Source organism: Trachinotus anak, unplaced genomic scaffold (assembly GCF_046630095.1).
Source record: "Trachinotus anak isolate AG129_WGS33_773 ecotype Australia unplaced genomic scaffold, CSIRO_AGI_Tana_v1 ptg000026l, whole genome shotgun sequence".
NCBI lineage: Eukaryota > Metazoa > Chordata > Actinopteri > Carangiformes > Carangidae > Trachinotus > Trachinotus anak.
In genome coordinates, this window is record NW_027273877.1 from 14,582,577 (window position 1) to 14,605,000 (window position 22,424).

Here is a 22,424-nt window from a genome sequence, read left to right on the forward strand (position 1 = left end):
TGTGACGTCCACTCAGTGTGCCCCCCCAGCTCCACTCAGTGTGCCCCCCCCCCCCCCGGCTCTGCAGTTGTAATTCTCCTCTATGACCACATGATGGCACACAAACCCCATGAGTGCTCTTATTTTGAAGTACACAGCACGACAGAAACAGAAATGCGTACGTTTATTTTGAAAGTGGCGGGGCGGAAAGGGAGTGACGCAGCTGCTTGTTGTCGGGAGCAGTGATCTGTCGCGGAGCCGAAGACGCCACGAAGCCCTCCCGGTGACCGAGCAGCGACGGTGCATTCACGGTAAATAAACGATTCTGTGCGTTAGCTCTGGTGCCGGAGCAAGAGGCTGGGAGCCCCGGCCAGAGCCCCGGCCAGAGCCCCGGCCAGAGCCCCGGGGGGGGGGGCTGTGTGGGGGCTGGTTCGTTAAAATGCTGCGGCGATGAGTTTGAAGGAGCCTGACGTCAGGAGCGTGAACCCAGGGGCAGAGCTGACGTCCACCAGCACCAGGACTGTTTCTGAGCGGCTAGCGGAGGAGCAGCCCTGTGCTAGCTACAGGAGGCCGAGCCTGTGAACGGTCCCTGAAGCTAGCACAGCTGCAGCTGTTGGCCGAGGTCGTGTGTTGAAGTTACCTGAGAGCTCACCTGTTGTTTTAACCAGCCGACATTAGCTGTTAGCTCCCTCCTCTCCCGGGACAGCGATCTGCCAAACTCCATTTGAATATTTGTCACTTTCAAGATTCAGTGCTTCCCAGTCCTTTTAGTATTACACACAGTCAAGTTTCCTAATCAGAAGGCGCCACTAATAATGTCGGCATACAGCAAAACCCCCACATGTTTTCTGTTAATATAATATACAGTTTAACTTGATGCCACTGTGGCTCCACTGATGTCCCCCTCAGCGCTTTATTGTTGTTCAGTGTGACGGTGTTAACACTAGTCAGTGCAGCCACTGACAGCAACAGAAGGCTGTGGAGCAGATGAGGAAGGCATGCTCAGTGGGCTTGGAGTCATGACATGTTTGTCAAAAGGCTGTGAAGGAAGTGGTCAGAGGAGCAGGCTGGTGACTGGATGGTGCCCAGAGCAGAGGCCTCGGCCCTTCACCCCACAGACAAGTGTTCACCAGCAGCTTCCAGCACTGCTTCGAAAACATCACGTACAACCAACACATGTTCTTATTGTGAAGTATTGAAGCCTGTCAGTGGACTGGAAACGGTCTGGGAACGGTTTCTATACAAACTGAAAAGCAAAGAGAAAGCTACATCATTAAAAGCCTGTTTGACATTAACTCTCTGGACTGGTTCCTCTCAGGTTGCAGACAGGATTTAGATTTGCTTCAAGTTTCCTTGTTCTTAATAAAATCTGACCAGGCACCACAGACACATAAAGTATCAGAACAAGCAGCACAGGTTCATGGTCACTGGCTTCATCTGGTTAATGAGCGATAAGGGCTGAATGAAATGCAAAAAAATCATACTGTGATTATTTTGACTTATTGTGATATGAGTCATGATGTCAGTGTGAATCATTTTTTCACTTCACAGTGAAATCTAACACTGAAAAAATATGAAAGTGATGATGGAGTGATTTTTGTTGGGGTTTGTGCCAGACAGTCACGTTCCTTCAGTGTGGAGAATATGATTTGGAGGCCGGGGCGTCTCTTCATTTGTGGTCTGACACATTTGACCTTTTATCAAACACACTACAGCGCCTGTGATATTGATTATATTTTGATTATTTTTTCAGCCCTACTAGTTATGTGGGCTGTGATTCAGAGGTCTGCAGCCAGGGCAGCTAAACCCCCAGATTATTAGAGGACATGACCTTGATGGCAGCAGCCTGGTCCCTCATGTTAGAGAGTTTCACCAAATCTGCTAAATTAAATATCTGTCAGCATCCTCAATCCAGACGATGCTGCAGTTATATGTGTGTGTGTGTGTGCGTGTGTGTGTGTGTGTGCGTGTATGTGTGTGTGCGTGTGCGTGTATGTGCGTGTGCGTGTGTGTGTGTGTGTGCGAGTATGTGCGTGTGTGTGTGTGTGTGTATATGTGCGTGTGCGTGTATGTGTGTGTGTGTGGTGCGTGTGTGTGTGTGTGTGTGTGTGTGTGTGTGTGCGTGTATGTGCGTGTATGTGTGTGTGTGTGTGAGAGAGCTGGTGCATCCTGCCTATTGAATCGACAGTGTGTAGGAAGGAGGTGCTCAGGGATCAGACGTGATTGTGATGACAGCACTGTGTGTCTGCTGTGTGGTCACAGAGGCTGAGCGATGATGAGGTTTTCTGCAGCGTAGGTTGTAGATTTCCTGGGAACCAGTCTCCACCCCCCCGAGGACACTCTGACTAAGCTGCTCTGCAGAGCTGTGCCAGAGGAGGGGAGGGGGGCAGGGGGCTGCTGCTCAACCCTCCTACAAACTGCTCGTATGTTCGCACACTGGATGTGTCTGATCCTCAAACCTGACACCTGTACACAGGTGTTGTGGGTGGGCAGGGCTGTGAGAAGTACTGTTCCGCTCTACTGCTCTAAATCCTGGAGGAAACAGACTGACTGCCTGCTGAGCTTACCGGCTGCTTCGCTGTCTGCTGGGATGTAGATGTTACACACTGTAGCTAACATGCTAACAGGAGTTGTTTTAATGTCATTGGCATCTGACTGATGACTGATTGAACAGCAGACTGACTGACTGATGACTGACTGAACAGCTGACTGACTGACTGATGACTGAGTGAACGACTGACTGACTGATGACTGAGTGAACGACTGACTGACTGATGACTGAGTGAACGACTGACTGACTGACTCATGACTGATAACTGATGACTGACTGAACAGCTGACTGACTGATGACTGAGTGAACAGCTGACTGACTGACTCATGACTGATTGAACAGCTGACTGACTGACTGAGTGTACAGCTGACTGAACAGCTGACTGAGTGAACAGCTGACTGACTGACTGAGTGTACAGCTGACTGACTGACTGACTGAACAGCTGACTGAGTGACTGAATATCTGATGACTGACTGATGACTGACTGAACAACTGACTTAGTGACTGAACAGCTGACTGACTGACTGAGTGTACAGCTGACTGACTGAACAGCTGACTGACTGACTGAGTGTACAGCTGACCGAGTGACTGAATATCTGATGACTGACTGAACAACTGACTTAGTGACTGAACAGCTGACTGACTGACTGAGTGTACAGCTGACCGAGTGACTGAACAGCTGACTGACTGAGTGTAAAGCTGACTGACTGAATATCTGATGACTGACTGATGACTGACTGAACAACTGACTTAGTGACTGAACAGCTGACTGACTGACTGAGTGTACAGCTGACCGAGTGACTGAACAGCTGACTGACTGAGTGTAAAGCTCACTGACTGAATATCTGATGACTGACTGATGACTGACTGAACAACTGACTTAGTGACTGAACAGCTGACTGACTGACTGAGTGAACAGCTGATTTACTGACTGAGTGTACAGCTGACCGAGTGACTGAACAGCTGACTTACTGACTGAGTGTAAAGCTGACTGACTGAACAGCTGACTGAGTGACTGAACCTGGAGAACCAGTCAGACCAGTTGGATCTATTAGTCCATTTATTAATTAGTCAGTAACAAACAACTGATACACAGTGAAGTTCAAAGTTAACCTTGAAGCAGGTCACATGACAAAACAACCCAAACCAAAGGTCCACTTATGAGCTTTATCTGGGGCTTTCACCCACATCACACAGTCTTCATCATCACATCTTTTGTCATGTGAGCAAGCTCCACCTGGTGATGAAGACCATGTGATACCATGTGAAAGCTCTGGAAGAGGTTCAGAAAAGGATGTCGAGTTCATGTTGTTTTGTCAGACAAATCAATAATAATAATTCATTAATGAATTGATCGTTTAAAAATGTCAAACCTGTCTGTGTCGGGCATTTACCTGTTCTTCAGGTGTTTCATGAGGACCTGCTGATGGAGGCTTCAGTGAGAGCTGCAGCTGATGATAGTTTTGTCCGAACAAAGACATTCAGTCCACGGTCCTGACGTGAGTCCTCACAGTGGAAGATCAGAGGGAAGGTCGGCTGTTTTATGTGGTAGATGCTCCAGGGCTGAGGGCTGTCTCTGGGGGTCAGTGACTGAAAGTCTGAGTCCAAGAGCACACACCATCCAGCTCCCAGGTCCCCCTTATCCCCATGGAGTCCGATGCTAGCTAGAGTACCTGTCACTCCATAGTCCACCGGTTTATCATCACTGAGCTCAGAGCTCTGGTCTCTGCTCCGACCTGGTCTCTGTTCAGACCTGGTCTCCGCTCCGACCTGGTCTCCGCTCTGACCTGGTCTCTGCTCTGACCTGGTCTCCGCTCCGACCTGGTCTCTGTTCAGACCTGGTTTCTGCTCTGACCTGGTCTCTGTTCAGACCTGGTTTCTGTTCAGACCTGGTCTCTGCTCCGACCTGGTCTCCGCTCTGACCTGGTCTCTGTTCAGACCTGGTTTCTGCTCTGACCTGGTTTCTGCTCTGACCTGGTCTCTGTTCAGACCTGGTTTCTGCTCCGACCTGGTCTCTGCTCCGACCTGGTCTCTGTTCCGACCTGGTCTCTGCTCCGACCTGGTCTCTGTTCCGACCTGGTCTCTGCTCCGATCTGGTCTCTTTTCAGACCTGGTCTCTGCTCCGACCTGGTCTCTGCTCCGACCTGGTCTCTGTTCAGACCTGGTCTCTGCTCCGACCTGGTCTCTGCTCCGACCTGGTCTCTGTTCAGACCTGGTCTCTGTTCCGACCTGGTCTCTGCTCCGATCTGGTCTCTGCTCCGACCTGGTCTCTGCTCCGACCTGGTCTCTGCTCAGACCTGGTCTCTTTTCAGACCTGGTCTCTTTTCAGACCTGGTCTCTGCTCCGACCTGGTCTCTGCTCCGACCTGGTCTCTTTTCAGACCTGGTCTCTGCTCCGACCTGGTCTCTGCTTTGACCTGGTCTCTGTTCAGACCTGGTCTCTGTTCAGACCTGGTCTCTGTTCAGACCTGGTCTCTGTTCAGACCTGGTCTTTGTTCAGACCTGGTCTTTGTTCAGACCTGGTCTCTGTTCAGACCTGGTCTCTGCTCCGACCTGGTCTCTTTTCAGACCTGGTCTCTGCTCCGACCTGGTCTCTGCTTTGACCTGGTCTCTGTTCAGACCTGGTCTCTGTTCAGACCTGGTCTCTGTTCAGACCTGGTCTCTGTTCAGACCTGGTCTTTGTTCAGACCTGGTCTCTGTTCAGACCTGGTCTTTGTTCAGACCTGGTCTCTGTTCAGACCTGGTCTCTGCTCCGACCTGGTCTCTGTTCAGACCTGGTGTCTGCTCCGACCTGGTCTCTGCTCCGACCTGGTCTCTGTTCAGACCTGGTCTCTGTTCAGACCTGGTCTCTGCTCCGACCTGGTCTCTGTTCAGACCTGGTCTCTGTTCAGACCTGGTCTCTGCTCCGACCTGGTCTCTGTTCAGACCTGGTCTCTGTTCAGACCTGGTCTCTGCTCCGACCTGGTCTCTGTTCCGACCTGGTCTCTGCTCCGATCTGGTCTCTGCTCCGACCTGGTCTCTGCTCCGACCTGGTCTCTTTTCAGACCTGGTCTCTTTTCAGACCTGGTCTCTGCTCCGACCTGGTCTCTGCTCCGACCTGGTCTCTGCTTTGACCTGGTCTCTGTTCAGACCTGGTCTCTGTTCAGACCTGGTCTCTGCTCCGACCTGGTCTCTGCTTTGACCTGGTCTCTGTTCAGACCTGGTCTCTGTTCAGACCTGGTCTTTGTTCAGACCTGGTCTCTGTTCAGACCTGGTCTCTGCTCCGACCTGGTCTCTGTTCAGACCTGGTCTCTGCTCCGACCTGGTCTCTGTTCAGACCTGGTCTCTGTTCAGACCTGGTCTCTGCTCCGACCTGGTCTCTGTTCAGACCTGGTCTCTGTTCAGACCTGGTCTCTGCTCCGACCTGGTCTCTGTTCAGACCTGGTCTCTGTTCAGACCTGGTCTCTGTTCAGACCTGGTCTCTGCTCCGACCTGGTCTCTGCTCCGACCTGGTCTCTGTTCAGACCTGGTCTCTGCTCCGACCTGGTCTCTGCTCCGACCTGGTTTTTGCTCCGACCTGGTCTCTGTTCAGACCTGGTCTCTGTTCAGACCTGGTCTCTGCTCCGACCTGGTTTCTGCTCCGACCTGGTCTCTGTTCAGAACTGGTCTCTGCTCCGACCTGGTGTCAGGTAAATGTCTCCCTTGATCTTTCTCTGGTCATCAGCTGATTCCTGGTTGATGACCTTTGACCTCGTCCGGTGGATGGACCATTTGTCATGTGACCACAGTCACATGACGCTGTCTCAGCAGCTGCATTCACTGTAAACATCTGCACCATGTTTCAGGTGTGAGTGCTACCTGTGGAGCTACTTCCTGTTTACTGATGAGGTCACAGTCAGGTGGGGGTGTGACCATCACTGTCTGACAGAGATGTGTTCAGGAACACTGAGAAAAAAAGGAGAAACCTGTCACTGTCCACATCATCCAAACCTGCACAGTAACAGGCTGAGTGCTAACACTGTGTTTCACTGTGTGTGTGTGTGTGTGTGTGTGTGTGTGTGTGTGTGTGTGTGTGTGTGTGTGTACAGCAATAGGCCGACTGTGCCTGTTGGTTAGTAGCAATATTTATTTAAAGCAACATGCTGTCAGCTAACATAACATCACAGAGCAGAGGGAACAGAGGGGGGGTGTGTGTGTGTGTGTGTGTGTGTGTGTGTGTGTGTGTGTGTGTGTGAGTGAGAGAGAGAGCTGGGTAAATAAGTGGGGGCTGGGACAAAAGAGGAAGTGTGAGTGTAGAAGACAAGGAGAGAGTTGATCTGTGAGAGGAGGAAGAGATGATCATCACACTCTGCTCCACTCGTGCGGCTGTTTGAATACAAACTACAGTCATCTGAACAGCGTGCACAGCCACAACAGAGAGGCTGTTCATCCCTGACACCACAGGTACACAGTCATCAGACGGACAGCAGCTCCATGGAAGACCTCATGTTGGTGAACAGGAAATGACTGGACAGAATCTTAGTGGTGAGACTTCCCCAAACTGTGTCACACTGATGTTGTAACCTCAGGTCACAGTCGATCACACTGTTGTGTGTTCTGTCTGTTCCTTGTGGCTGTAGCGACGCTCTGTATGATGCAGGTAATGGTTCTGATGGACCTGGATGCACGTGGACCTGAGTGCACATAGATCTGGGTCCACATAGACCTGGGTGCACGTGGACCTGGGTGCACATAGACCTGGGTGCACGTGGACCTGGGTGCACATAGATCTGGGTCCACACATTGGCCTCTGCCAGTGTTACAGTTTTGTGAATTGTGCAGATGGTGGTTTTAGAAACACCAGAATCAAACCAAATCACCAGAGTAGCAGCATCATCATCATCATCATGTGTCAGTGTGACAGATACATGTTGTGTCTGCTTGCTTTGATCCTGTCAGATGATTGTTTTTTTTATTAAAGTACCCGTGTTGTTTAAAGTGAGACGACGACAGCCAGAGCCATATTGTCTTCAGGTTGTCAGTCCGTCCTGTCTCACCTCGATGGAACTTCTTTAAATTAGGAACAAACATTCACTTGGATTCAAGGATGAACTGATTAGATTTTGGTGGTCAAAGGTCAAGGTCAGTGTGACCTCACAAAACATTTTTAAGCCAATACTGAAGAGTTCACACAAATTATGACAAAATTTCACACAAATGGTTGAAATTTGATCTGACTCTGGATAAACAGGATGTGATCTGAGACTAGTCTGAGTGGAGGAGGGAGACGACCGGGAGGAGGAGTTTCTGGTTCGACGATAAAGCAGGTTTAGGTTCTGTATTAATACTGTGAAAGTCTCAAAGTGACTGAGTGTCTCTGCTGCAGCTGCTGGAGATGGTCCTCTGCTGTGAACCATCAGACATCTCTGAAGCATCAAACTCACCTGTGAATACCTGTGTCTTTGTGTGCAGCTGAACTGGTTTCGTGTGTTTGTGACCACAGACACACTGAGCTGTCGTGATCACTGTGTTGTCTGTCAGTAGGAACTAAAACACCGGTGGGTGGCGGCAGCTGTGCTGTGAGATCAGGTGCATGTCTGTTTAAAAGGGCAGATGACAGGAAGTAAGAGGCTCTGGTGGTGCTACATCATCTGTCAGTGCTCTCTGCTTATAACAATATGAGCTCCTCTCAGAGACATACGAGCAGCTGGAGTCTCTTCACTTTTTAAGCATCTCATTTAAACATTTTAGACACATTTTAATAAGCTCTTTATCTGTTGAACACCCTGTTTGAAACAGGTCCATATCATACATCATCATACATTTTATGCACTTTAACTGAAGTCACATAAATGTTGTAAGTTGGACACCAAGCGACTCACAGGCTGCTCCTCACGTCTCTGTCTCTACTTCCTGTGTAAATCCTTTCCATGTATGTTCTCAGGAAAACGCTGATGCTGAGTCAGCGCCACAAAGAAGAAACGATACCGATCACAGCGCTAGACGTCTTTGATATTATCTGATCAGAAGTGTGAATAAATCCTGGGTTCATGATGTGGACGGATCGAGGTGGTGGATGCAAACTCTGTGCAGAGCCTCACCTGTCATCAACGTCTCTTAACATTATACAACACAGAGTGTACCACAGACATCGCTCTGACCTTCTGAGGCTGCTCTAATGTTCACCTGACTGATCCAAACTCACTGTCAGCTTGTTCTGCTTGTGTGGAACAGAGCACGTGCGCGTGGTGCACCCGCCCATGAGAAGAATAAATTATTATTAATAATTAAAGAACGTAAACAGTCATACTGTAATAACAAATATAGACTGCTGAGCTGATGAACCTATGAAACTGAAGTGAAAACGGTCTGAACACCAGGCTGTGGAACAGTGACGTGTTCACTTACCAAGGTGCATCTGACTGGTGGTGTGTTTACTGACTAATGTACACAGTCAGTGTATTTGAACAGTGTGTGGTTGCTGAGCTCAGGGGAAAAATCTGACCTGATCAGCAAAGTCATGTGTGATGTGACCAACATCATGTCTGTGGTCGTGTCAACATCCTGCAGTTCTCAGCTTAGGTCACGTGTTCAGATGATTTATTGAAAACCTTTAATGGAGTGAGTTTAGGTGACGTCATGATGAGACACAGCAGGAGACAGTAACACACACACCTGCTGGAAGATGAAGTTGTGTTGTCTTTAAGTGGTGTTAATGGTGTCTCTGCAGAGTGAAGGTGATGGAAGCTTTAGATTCAGACAGGAAACTACAAATTATTTTAATTTATCAGTTTTTATTTTAAAATGTCTCACTGAAGATGTTAAATTTTTCGGTCCCACTGACAGTGAGGAACCAGAGAGATTAATTTCAATTCAATTTTATTTGTATAGCATCAAATCATAATATACATTATCTCAAGGCACTTTACAGGGTCAGGTCAAGACCTTACTTTGTTACAGAGAGAAACCCAACAGTTCCCACAAAGAGCAAGCGCTTGGCGACAGGGGGGAGGAAAAATTTCACTGAACAATGACACAGAGTTGATTTTATTTTGAAGTCCTTCCTGTTAAATGGTCTGGTTGCAGCAGCAGGTGGACTTCCTCAAACCCGGCTGACCTCAGGTCTCTGTCTCCTGCAGGACTCTGGCTGCAGCTGCTGCTGCTGCTGCTGCTGCTGCTGCTGCTGCGTGGACATCACAGCTTTGTGTGTCTTTGTGTATCTGAGACTGTTCAGTGTGTGTGTGGGTGCGTGTGGCGCCCTGCTGCAGTGTGTGTGATGTCTTCAGAGCTCCTGGTGGATCTGGGTGAGGACCCTGCAACCGCTCAGTTAGGACAGCTGAAGCTCGCCACCATAGAGGACCAGCAGTGGCCCGCTGATGAGTCCACGCTCAGCAAGTCAGGTGAGGGGGATCTGAGTCACACACAAACACAACAAACACACACATCTGGAGCTCTGGGCTCCTGGTTTAACAACAGCTGGAACATGTATTGTTGGGCGAGGGTGGGGGAGGGTGGGGGTCTCCAGCTATGTCCTGGATTCATGTGTAGTTCTAGCACTTATTGCTGCGCTAACGCACTTAACCTTGATTGTTCCCCTTTCTGTAAGTCGCTTTGGATAAAAGCGTCTGCTAAATGACTAAATGTAAATGTAAGTTCACTGTTGGTCTTTGTTTCCGCTTCCTCGGATCAGATTTAGAGAGTCTGAATCTGAACGTTGAGTTCTGTCCCATCACATGACAATAACACAACGCATCCCATGACAAATAACACATCACACAAAAATAACACAACGCATCACATGACAAATAACACAACGCATCACATGACAAATAACACATCACACACAACAAATAACACATCACACACAACAAATAACACATCACACACAACAAATAACACAATGCATCACATGACAAATAACACAACGCATCATATGACAAATAACACAACGCATCACATGACAAATAACACATCACATGACAAATAACACATCACACACAACAAATAACACAACGCATCACATGACAAATAACACATCACACACAGGTAATAACATATCACATCACATGACAAATAACACATCACATGACAACACATCACATGACAAATAACACATCACATCACATGACAAATAACACATCACATGACAAATAACACAACACATCACATGACAAATAACACATCACATGACAACGCATCACATGACAAATAACACATCACATCAAATGACAAATAACACATCACATGACAAATAAGTTAAAGTGACATTTGTGGTCATGTGACGTGTGGTTGTGTGACATGTGGTTCAGATACAGTCAGTGTGTTACTGCAGTAGATTAAAATCAGTTTAGAGAAGCAGCAGGAGCAGAGTGATGAGCTGCTATGTTCAGGGTCTGCAGGAAAAACGTGTTTTAGACACTATTAAAAGACGCCACTGAAACAATCCAACATCTGTTTAAAGGTTTGCTTTATTCAGAATAATTTCAGAGCTTCATCTTCCTGTAGTGTAATACAGTGAGCACCGTAGGAGCGCTTGTGTGTAGGAATACAGTAGTTAAGTGGTTGAGAAAAATGTTGTCCTAAAGGAAAGTGCTGTTTTGATGGGAAGACAAAACTCTGAAAATATTCTAAATGCAGCAGATGTTGGATTGTTTCAGTGGCGTCTTTTAAAAATGTCTCCAACACGTTTTTCCTGCAGACCCTGAACACAGCAGCTCTTCACTGTTAGTGTGCTGTGCTCCTGCTGCCTCTGCTAACTGATCTGAATCTACTGCAGGTGACACACTGACTGTACATAACCACTTCACACAACCCATGTCACATGACCACAGCTGTCACGTTGTCACATGATAAATCAAACACAATGGAAGGAAGAATTTACCAGAAGCTTCCTAATGTGTTGTGTCTCAACAGTCTGCAGTGAGCTTCAGCACATTGATCAGAAATGAAATAATGGAGACTACATTAAAGTGTACTCTCAGAGAACACTTCATGAGGTTTTCTACTTTTTTCATCATCATCACTTCATTTATTTCACACAAATGAGAAACAGAATAAAAGCAAAAACATACAAACATGATCATCACAGTGGGCGACAACGGGACACCCCAGTAAGCTTCAGAAGCTTGTGAGTAAGGGTCCAGACAGAGGTTACCTGAATCCTAAATCCTGATCCCTAAAACCTAAAAACAAAAACTAAATGGTCCAAGACGTCCATCCCCAGTCCTCAATCCATACGTTCATTCTATAGGCAAGATACACAATCAGCAATAAATGGTAAATAAAAAATAACAACAAAATAATTTCTCCTTAGCTGAGGGAGTTATGTAAGGGTGCTGCACGGGCTTCCTTGATCAAGGAGAAAAGTTAAGGTGTTTTACAGCAGTGAAATTCTACGGTTTCCATGGAAACCGTTTGTTTACTGCCATTAGCTTGTGATACCTCAGAGGATTCAGCACAGGATGCAAACAAACTCATGGTAAACCTCAACAACTGAGACCAGCTCACGACCCAGAGACCGGACAGTGGCCCCAGTGGAGCTGACTCACTGGTGGCTACTGATGATGTCACAATGATGTCACATGATGATTATGATGTCCACAGGGGCAGTCTGTGGCCCCTGCATCGACACTCAGTGGATGAGCTTCCAGCAGGACGACGATCTGAACACACAACCAGGGCGAAGAGGTGGACTCAGACCCTGATCTGAGTCCACCTGCTGAAGACCAGACTGAGGCCAGAGACCACAACGACAGGAGCTGAAGCAGCTGCAGTGAAGACACTGAGGGTCAGAGGCTGAGTCTCTTTCCAACCTCTGGTTCTGGAGCTTCATGCTCTGTCTGCGTCAGCCAGCTCTGATGATCCCTGATGTAAATGTGTCTGTGTCCTCACACTTCTGTCCTCAACTGTACTGATGGTGTGTGTGTGTGTGTTTCAGAGACAGACATCTCCCAGCGCTTCGATAGTGGCTCCCCCCACCTGCCCTGGGACCACCCCTTCTATGACATCGCCAGGCATCAGATCATTGAAGTGGCAGGTGAGTGCTCGCAGACCTGGTCTTTGACTCCTCCCTGAGACGCCTCTGTACACTGAGATGTATTTTAATATAAGTGAAGCTGACCCTCTGTGTGTGTCTGTGTGTGTCTGTGTGTCTGTGTCTGTGTGTGTGTGCAGGTGATGACAACTTTGGCAGGAAGGTGATAGTGTTTAATGCCTGCAGAATGCCCCCCCAGCACCAGCTGGACCACCACAAGCTGCTGATGTAAGTCCTGATGTGACCTCAGTGATGGACTGAGCGGCTGGTCCTGGTTCAGTGGAGGCAGGACGGTAACAGCAGAGTCAGTCAAACACATAACTATACGAGAAAAGAAACACAACACAGAGAATGACTTGAGTATCATGGCAAGGGAAAATGCCACTCCCCCCCCCCAACTGGAGAGCCCCAAGGATCAGTTCTGGGACCCCTCCTCTTTGCTGTTTACACTATTACCTTGGGTCCAGTTATGCCCTCACGTGGCTTCTCGTATCAATCACACAGCTATACCTGTGGTTCCCACCAGACGACCCCACGGTCTCTGTGCAGCTCTCAGCTTGTCTCTCTGACATATCTGCATGGATGAAGGAACACCACCTTCAACTAAACCTCTCAAAGACTGAACTCCTGGTCATTCCCACCAATCAGTCTCTTCATCATGATATTGATATCAAAATCACCTCTTCATCCCTTACCCCATCTAAGGTTGCAAGAAACCTGGGAGTCATCCCTCTCTGTCCATGCTGCATCCCTCTCTCAGTTGTGCCACTTTACTCTATACACCACCAAGAAAGTCAGTCTTACCTGACTCAGTCCTCCACCCAGCATCTGGTCCAGGCCATGGTTCTCTCTCGCCTCGACCACTGCAGTGCTCTTCTGGCAGGTCTTCCTCTGTTCTCAGTGAAACCCGGCAGCCCGCCTGGTTTTCAATCCGCCCAAAGGGGCACTCTGCTCCTCATTGACCTACACTGGCTACCCATGGCCACCCAAATCAAAATCAAGACACTAATGGTGCCTTCAGAGTGACTTCTGGCGCCGCAGCATCTTCTTGAACTCAATCATTCAGCCTCGGCCACTGTGTTCCTCCGGGGAATGTCGTCTGGCATCACCATCCCGTCACTCAGACAGTCTCAGTCCAGACTGTTCTCTTCTGTGGTTCCCCAGTGGTGGAATGAACTTCCAAGTTCTACCAGAGGAGGGGCGTCCCTCTCTGTTTTCAAGAATCTCTTGAACACTCATCTCCTCTGAGAGCACCTCCTTTCCTAAAACCTTAACTTGTCTAACCAGCACTTCCTGATGTACTTCCTTATACAATCTCCCAGAACTTATTAAACAGATGTAGAACCTGACACTTAGAAGAAGGTTTGCCAATGCACTGACCTTCACTTGTAAGTGGCTTTGGATAAAAGCGTCTGACAGATGAGTCAATGTATAAAGATGCAGACTCATGGTCCCTGTAGGTTCAGGCACCTTGTTTCAGCGACCAGCTGATTGTTGGTATTCTACCACATGATGTTCACTTTTAGAGCTGCAACCTCATCAGGGCATCACATGGTGGACTAATCAATCTGCCAAAGATATTGATCAACATCATATCTGCAGTGAGTGCACGCCTCAGGTTGTAGAGCGTTGTCATCAGCTTCTGTTTATGGTCTCCACAGTGACTCACCTTTCATCAGGTAAAAGATTCTCCATCTATTCCAGAGTAGTCACCTAGTGTCTTTAACATCACTGTGCACGTCCACTGTCTCTGTCTCTGTCGTCCTCACTCAGGAGCTGACAGCTTCACACCTGTAGTCTGAGTGTGCTGCACAACCAGCTGATTTCTGACTGATGATGACTACACTGTGCACCAGTGACACAGGACAAGCAGAGAATATACAGATGTTACAGTGCAGTGAAAAAGTAATTGCCTTACATGTTTCAGATCATCAAACAAATTTTAACATCAGACAAAGACAACCTGAGTAAATACAAAATGCAGTTTTTAAATGATGTTTTCATTTATTAAGGAAAAAAGCTATCCAAACCAACCTGGCCCTATGTGAGAAAGTAATTAACCCCTAAACCTAATGACTGGTTGTGCCACCCTTGGTGGCAACAACTGCAATCAAGTATTTGCGATAACTGGCAAAGAGTCTTTCACATCGCTGTGGAGGAATTTTGGCCCACGCTTCTTTGGAGAATTGTTTTAATTCAGCCACATTGGAGGGTTTTCGAGCATGAACGGCCTGTTTAAGGTCATGCCACAGCATCTCAATCGGATTTACGTCCGGACTTTGACTAGGCACTCCAAAACCTTTGTTTTTTTTTTAACCATTCAGAGGTGGACTTGCTGGTGTGCTTCAGATCATTGTCCCTTCTGCATAACCCAAGTGCGCTTGAGCTTAAGGTCACGAACAGATGGCTGGACATTCTCCTTCAGGATTTTCTGGTAGAGAGCAGAATTCATGGTTCCATCAATTACGGCAAGTCGTCCAGGTCCTGAAGCAGCAAAGCAGCCCCAGACCATCACACTACCACCACCATGTTTGACTGTCGGTATGATGTTCTTTTTCTGAAATGCTGCGTTAGTTTTATGCCAGATGTAACGGGACACACACCTTCCAAAAAGTTCCACTTTTGTCTTGTCAGTCCACAGAATATTTCCCAAAAGTCTTGGGTATCATCAAGATTTTCAAGCCATTTTTTTTCAGTCTCTTTCTTATTGTTGAACCATGAACACTGACCTTAACTGAGGCAAGTGAGGCCTGCAGTGCTTTAGATGTTGCTCTGGGTTCTTTTGTGACCTCCTGGATGAGTCATTGATGTGCTCTTGGAGTAATTTGTTAGGCCGGCCACTCCTGGGAAGGTTCACCACTGTTCCATGTTTCTCCATTTGTGCATTATGGCTCTCACTGTGGTTCGCTGGAGTCCCAAAGCCTTAGAAATGGCTTTGTAACCCTTTCCAGACTGATAGATGTCAATGACTTTGTTTCTCATCTGTTCTTGAATTTCTTTAGATCAGGGCATGATGTGTTGCTTTTTGAGCTCTTTTAGCCTACTTGATGTTGTCAGACAGGTTCCATTTAAGTGATTTCTTGATTCTACAGGTCTGGCAGTAATCAGGCCTGGGTGGGGCTAGTGAAATTGCACTCAGCTTTCCAAAAAATGTGGTTAATCACAGTTCATTCATGATTTAACAAGGGGAGGGGCAATTATTTTTTCACATAGGGCCAGGTTGGTTTGGATAGCTTTTTTCCCTTAATAAATGAAATCATCATTTTAAAACTGCTTTTTGTATTTACTCAGGTTATCTTTGCCTGAAACATCTGGCTTCACTCCGGCCTCCTCCATGAGTCAGAACATGACTCTGAGTCTGTTCAATGTCTGATTCAGTAAAAGTCAAACTGGTTTCTCATCCATACGACCCAGTATGAAGAGCACGACGTCTCTGACGTCCTCAGAGGGAACGGTCTTCTTCCTCCACGCCAGCGACAGCTGGAGCTGTTTTCAGGTCACTATCCATTCTCATGGACACGATGTCTCAGGAACACCTTAAAGGAACTTTTTCAAACTTGGTACAAATCTTCACTTGGACTCAATGATGAAGTGATTAGAATTTGGGGGTCAAAGGTCAAGGTGAGTGTGACCCCACAAAACACTTTTAAGCCATAAGTCCAGACTTCACACAGTAATTATGACAAAGTGTCATATGGTTAATATTTGGTCTGACTCTGGATAAACAGGATGTGATGAGCACAGGAGGTGGTTCTGGTTTTACAGTGTCCCAGTATCCTCTGTGAAAGGAACAAAATGCTGACTCGGCTGTTCTCACACTGAGGATGTGGCTCCTCAGTGGACCAGGACCAGAACATGGAGACCAGACACGCTGACTCATCAGACAGTATGGTGACAGTACAGGTGTGTTTGCAGGTATCTGAAGGGGACCCTGGACCAGTACGTGGAGAGTGACTACACCCTGATCTACTTCCACCATGGACTGACCAGTGAAAACAAACCCTCTCTCAGCTGGCTGCGAGACGCCTACAGGGAGTTTGACAGGAAGTAAGTTCAACAGCATCACTGGACACAACACTGATAATCATTATCATTATTATATCATTATTATAATATTATTTTAGCCATTATTATATCATTATAATTATATATATTATTATGATATGTAATACGTGGTTTAACTAGACTGATGGAGGAGTGTGGTTTAGAAGTATAGAGGTTCAGAGATGATGCTGACATTGGTTTGATCAGATCTGGTTTGATCCTGCTCCACACAGCTCATCGTGTGTGTGTGTGTGTGTGTGTGTGTGTGTGTGTGTGTGTGTGTGTGTGTGTGTGTGTGTGTGTGTGTGTGTGTGTGTGTGTGTGTGTGTGTGTGTGTGTGTGTGTTCCAGGTACAAGAAGAACATCAAGGCTCTGTACATCGTCCACCCCACCATGTTCATCAAGACTCTGCTGATCCTCTTCAAACCCATCATCAGGTCCTCCTGTTCATTGACCATGAGGCTCCAGGCTCAGATCTGTGTCTCTGGACACTTCCTCAGTCCAGGTCCTGACAGGGGTCTGGATGTGTGCTCCCAGGGAACCAGCAGTGTGTGGTCAAACTGTGTTGACACTCAGGATTAAACACACTGACACAGGTTGATTAGGTCCGGATCCATAAAACTGATCAATATCTGAGGTATAAATCCACAGACACTCAGTCTGTGTTTGTCGTATGATCAATACAGAGAGAAAACGGATCAGACCACATCCTGGACTGATGAAGACTCTTGTTTCTGTTGATGGACACAGATTTTATCATAAAACTGAGCTGTGATTAATGTAATTCATTGAATGTGTTCAGAGTAATGAACACTGCTGGTGTAGATACTGGTGGTTCTGGTCCCAGTCGGACCCTGATCTTTGACCTGTCTCTCAGAGCAGCAGGGACTGTGGACAGCAGCTCTCAGCTCAGTGCTCACATATATTATTGATCTACTGGTAATATTGATCAATCAGAAACTAGGAGCACAGTGTTCTCATGTGGATGTGGAGCAGCTCACTAACAACAAACCAGAGTCCAGTCTGCTCTATGTCAGGTACTGATCTCACCCTGAACCCAGAGTCCAGTCCTGACAGGGGGGTCAGGGAGCAGGTCTGGAGACAGTTTGAGATGCTTCACTTTGATCCCCGGGTTTTATTACTGACAAAAACAACTGCAGTCAGTTTGTTCATGGTTCATTTTAAACATGTGTTTCTACAAAAACCTTTGTATTAATAAAAGAAGTCAGAGTTGTCAGGTGTTGTGTAGCTGTACGACAATGTTGTCTGACAACATGAAATTAGCTTCTCCTGTCAAATTTCATGTCAGACGTTGTGTAAATCCAGCTGTCAGGATCAGATCAGATGAGTCAGTCAGAACCTCACCTGCAGCCGTCGGTGATCAATGAGCTGATCATTAAACCTCAGGCTGAGTCTGTGTCCGTCTCTTCCACCAGCATTTCACAAAACAAAGGAGAAGTAATGAACTCTCACAGCTTTTTGTCACTTCACTCAGCTGCAGGTTGATTTCCTGTCTGCAGCTCTACCTGCTCACACCTGGACTGAGGAACATGTCATGATTAGAAGTCATGTGACAGGAGTAGAATCACCTGTAAACACCTGTAGTCTCATGCTCCTGGTGTAAACCCAGCCGTCTCAGATCATCTGAAGGTGTTTTGGTCTCTCTCTCTCTCCGTAGTTTTAAGTTTGGCAGGAAGATCAACTATGTGAGCTACCTGAGTGAGCTGGAGGACGTGGTGAAGTGTGAGCAGCTGCTCATCCCTGCGCGGGTCAAAGAGTAAGAGGAGATTAGTCCTAACACATTCACCCAGAGGTCATCAGCACCTCAACATCACTACACACCTTCCAGAGCAGCTGATAATCTCACCTGGTCTCTGTCAGGTACGACAACAAGCTGAGGGCGTCTCTGAAACCAGCCACCCAGCCCCCCCTGTCTCCTCCTCGCAGCCCCCCTCTCCCCAACCAGGTGTTTGGAGTTCCTCTCACTCTGTAAGTAACCACAACTGTGTGTGTCTGTTAGACTCACCGAGCACTTTATTAGGAACACACCTGTACACCTGCTTCTCCACGCAGGACACCGGCAGCAGGATGTGGAGTCTCAACATCTGGATCCATGAAGGACCCAGTGTCAGAGTGGTGTTCCTAATAAAGTGATCACTGATGTGTGTGTGTGTGTTTCAGGCTCAGACAGAGGAGTCCAGATGGTGATCCAGTTCCTGTGGTGATGAGAGACACAATCAGCTTCCTGTCAGAACAAGGTGACTCTTCTTCTGTGGTGAAACAGAAACACAAACATGATGCACTGATCAACTGTCAGTGCATTTATCTGGCTTGTCCTTTACTGTGTGTGTGTGTGTGTGTGTGTGTGTGTGTGTGTGTGTGTGTGTGTGTGTGTGTGTGTGTGTGTGTGTGTGTGTGTGTGTGTGTGTGTGTGTGTGTGTCAGGTTTGGAGATAGAGGGGATCTTCAGACGGTCAGCCAACGTGACTCTGGTGAAGGAGGTCCAGCTCAAATACAACTCAGGTATGATCAACAGGCCACAGTCTAGCAGCTGATGATGATGATGATGATGAGGAGTTTGTGTAGAAGTGATTATTTAACTGTGCATGTTCACTTTAAAGCTCCATGTTTTAACTTCCTCTGTGGTTTATCTGAATGTTGGCCTCCATCAGAAGATATATCTGTGGTTTAAAGAACCAAAAACCATCTCAGTGTAGTTTTACATCTCCTCTCTCAGGCCTCTCTCTGGAGCTCTAGTAACAACAGGTCAGTCAGCCAATCAGAAGAGAGACTGGGAGCACTGACTGCTTTGTTGTGACATCACAAAGTTCCAGAAGTCCTGACGGCTGGTTTTAAGGCTCAGTTTCTGAATACAGGCTGTGTGCATTTCTCTGTGGACTGAGGCTTTGATACTTTCACAGTATTAATATGGAACCTAGACCTGCTTTATAATCACAAACACATGGACATCTACCTTTAGACTGTGGAGCTTTAAAAAACTTTAGACTGGAAGGAGCTTTAAAAACCTTTAGACTGGGTGGAGCTTTAAAAACCTTTAGACTGTGCGGAACTTTAATGTTGTTTGTATGAAACCTCACAGGTGAGTTCATCTGATGTGTGGTTATGATGAAGATAAACTGGATGCACTTTCCTTATTATATCTCTGTGTGTGTGTGTGTGTGTGTGTGTGTGTGTGTGTGTGTGTGTAGGAGCAGCAGTGAACTTCAGAGAGATGGAGGACGTCCACCTGGCTGCTGTGATTCTGAAAACCTTCCTGAGGGAGCTACCTGAGCCTCTGCTCACCTACCAGCTCTACAACGACATTGTCAACTTCACCTGTACGTTCACACCAACATCTTCCAGTTCACAGCTGGTCAGGGTCTCACTCAGGAAGAAGCAGGTCAGAGATCAGGTCTCAATGAAGCAGGTGGAGGATCAGGTCTTGATGAGGCAGGTGGAGGATCAGGTCTTGATGAAACAGGTCTAGGATCAGGTTTCGATGAAGCAGGTGTAGGACCAGGTCTTGAGGATCACAGCCTGTCTGTATCTTGAGGGTTGGGGATCAGTTTGATGAGGTGAACCTGATGAAGGGTGGGGGGTCAGGTTAGTCCTGCTCTGGATCAGGGACCAGTCTGGACCCAGGACCAGTGTGGATGGCCTCCTGACTCAGAGCTACGTCATGAGACGGTCTTTGAACGCATCATGTTGCCTTCACTTACGCACTGGTGTTTCATATTCATGTCAGTTACAGTAGTTCTAATGTGTTGTTGTACTGTTGTTCCGTGAACCTGTGTTTAGTCTGTGGGGTCCAGGTGTGTGGACAGGTGTAAATAAAATGAGAGGGAGGAGTCTGGAGGTCACCTGCAGAGACACCTGAGTGAACCTGAACAACTCAGTAAGCAGGTTATCACAGAGACTGTAACCTGAGCTCACCTGTGTGTGTATGTGTGTGTGTGTGTGTTGCAGCTGTGTCCAGTGACAGTCAGGTGACAGCGATGAAGACGCTGGTGGAGTCATTACCAGAGGAAAACTACGTCTCACTGAGATTCCTCATCACCTTCCTGGCTCAGGTACGGCTGCTACACTCACAGCCTGTCAGGTGTGTGTGTCAATGTGTCTGTTACCAACACCACCGTGTGTGTGTGTGTGTGTGTGTGTGTGTGTGTGTGTGTGTGTAGGTGTCAGCCAACAGTGAGGTGAACAAGATGACCAACAGTAACCTGGCTGTGGTGTTTGGTCCTAACCTGCTCTGGGGGCGGGACAACGCCATGTCACTCAGTGCCATTGGGCCAATCAACAACTTCACCAGGACCCTGCTGGACCAGCAGCATCTGGTCTTCATCTAAACCCCACCCCACCCCCCACCCCCCACCCCCCAACAGCAAACCACCACTGTGACCCCACCCCAACCCTCTCCCACTCCCAATGCAGCATTTAGTCTTTAGTTCCCAGCTACTGACCAATCAGGAGCTTCATCAGGTACTTCTACCTGCAGCACTTAGACAGGCCGATCCTTTGGACCAATCACATCTCATCTCGTCTCAACCAGTCTCTACATTCTGATTGGCTCGTTAGCAGTCGTTAGGTCAGGTGACCTGGACATATGTTAGACTGCAGCCAAATAAAGTTCAACACCTGACAACCAGGTGAGTCACCTTTGTTTACCTCTGATGGAGGCGGGGCCAAACAGACTGGAAAGTCATGTGATCCTTGATTGTTTTTGTAGTTTTGACCAGTGAACAGAGCTGCGCACCAAGTTGTAACCCTCCCCCTGACTGTGATGTAAACGCTTGTTCTCACTCCCTGAAAGTCTCACAGCAGGTGAATTTAGTTCCTTTCATCAGGCTCCTAAACACTGGAGCCTACTACATTTCCCATAATGCAGCTGAGCGGAGTCTTCAGCAGCCCCCCCCCCCCCCCCCCCTTTTTCTAGAACCTACCACCTCCTCATTACACCCACCAACCAATCAGGTTAGGGTCAGGCTGTGGTCCTGATCACATGTGTCTGTTGTACCTGAACAGTCTGGCTCCTCATTCAGGGAGGGTAATAGTAAGTGGACTCAGAAGTCTCCAGTGTGTGTCCACAGGATGCTCCCACAGTGTCTAACTCGATCACATGATGAGACAGAGACCACAGAGGGGGGCTGGGTCTCAGCCTCACTTCAGTGGACCAGTCTGAGTGAGTCCTCCAGAGGAGAACACACTGCTCTGCATCAGTAGTCCTGGACCTGGACCTGGACTCACTATTGTACTCTATTAGAGCCTGATAGTTTGATTCTTATTGTATCACCAATAATTATAATAATATCTTTTCCCCCTGTCACATGATGACTGACTAAACCCTGTTGTTGCCATAGTAACTTTTTTATGGTACGTGACAAACAGCTGATTGAACTCCAGTGGTCAGTAGCACACACAGTTCTGCATCATCCATGTTTACCTGTTGTCATGGTGATGTCAGTGTGATGTCAGCACACAGTATAGCAATCAGTACAGCTCATTGACTCATCAGCAGGTTTTTCACAGTAAACCTCTCCCAGTGCTTCCGTGCTTTAATTGTGAAAGGTTAGCAGGAAGTGTTGAGGCTCGTGGGTCATGGATGGAGTCAGCAGAGTGCTGGGTGCGCTTGTTCGCAAAGCGCCTGTGTTGCTATGGTTACTGCTCTTTACAGGAAATGATGAATAGCAAAACACCCAGTATTCATGTTCATGACTTTCAGCTCAGAGGGGTTTCTGGGTAATGAAGTTTAAAGCAGTTTTAGACCGGTAGGTCCAGTGTGTGTTGTTGTTGTTGTTTTCATCTTGTCTAGTTACAGACTGATGTCATCAACACACCTTTTATTTAGGCTCCGCCCTTTAATT

General features: G+C 47.4%; 2 protein-coding genes across 2 annotated transcripts in view; one reads left to right on the forward strand and one right to left on the reverse strand.

Moving 5' to 3' along the window:
* The window catches only part of LOC139609388 (CD59B glycoprotein-like), a 225,759-nt gene extending 216,897 nt beyond the window's left edge, over positions 1 to 8,862 (reverse strand). Inside the window, exon 1 of the mRNA XM_071463856.1 lies at positions 8,854 to 8,862. The gene's annotated coding sequence lies outside the window, so the exon portion shown is untranslated. The remainder of the gene's footprint in view (positions 1 to 8,853) is intronic.
* arhgap1 (Rho GTPase activating protein 1) overlaps positions 201 to 22,424 on the forward strand; it is a 24,249-nt gene continuing 2,025 nt past the window's right edge. Inside the window, exons 1-13 of the mRNA XM_071463854.1 lie at positions 201 to 290; positions 9,627 to 9,887; positions 12,425 to 12,523; positions 12,661 to 12,748; positions 16,436 to 16,567; positions 16,915 to 17,001; positions 18,243 to 18,341; positions 18,446 to 18,553; positions 18,746 to 18,822; positions 19,009 to 19,086; positions 19,773 to 19,901; positions 20,530 to 20,633; positions 20,742 to 22,424. The exon at positions 20,742 to 22,424 is cut by the window's right edge and continues 2,025 nt beyond it. Of these exons, the coding sequence (XP_071319955.1) occupies positions 9,764 to 9,887; positions 12,425 to 12,523; positions 12,661 to 12,748; positions 16,436 to 16,567; positions 16,915 to 17,001; positions 18,243 to 18,341; positions 18,446 to 18,553; positions 18,746 to 18,822; positions 19,009 to 19,086; positions 19,773 to 19,901; positions 20,530 to 20,633; positions 20,742 to 20,909 (1,293 nt within the window). The 5' untranslated portion in view covers positions 201 to 290; positions 9,627 to 9,763 and the 3' untranslated portion in view covers positions 20,910 to 22,424. The remainder of the gene's footprint in view (positions 291 to 9,626; positions 9,888 to 12,424; positions 12,524 to 12,660; positions 12,749 to 16,435; positions 16,568 to 16,914; positions 17,002 to 18,242; positions 18,342 to 18,445; positions 18,554 to 18,745; positions 18,823 to 19,008; positions 19,087 to 19,772; positions 19,902 to 20,529; positions 20,634 to 20,741) is intronic.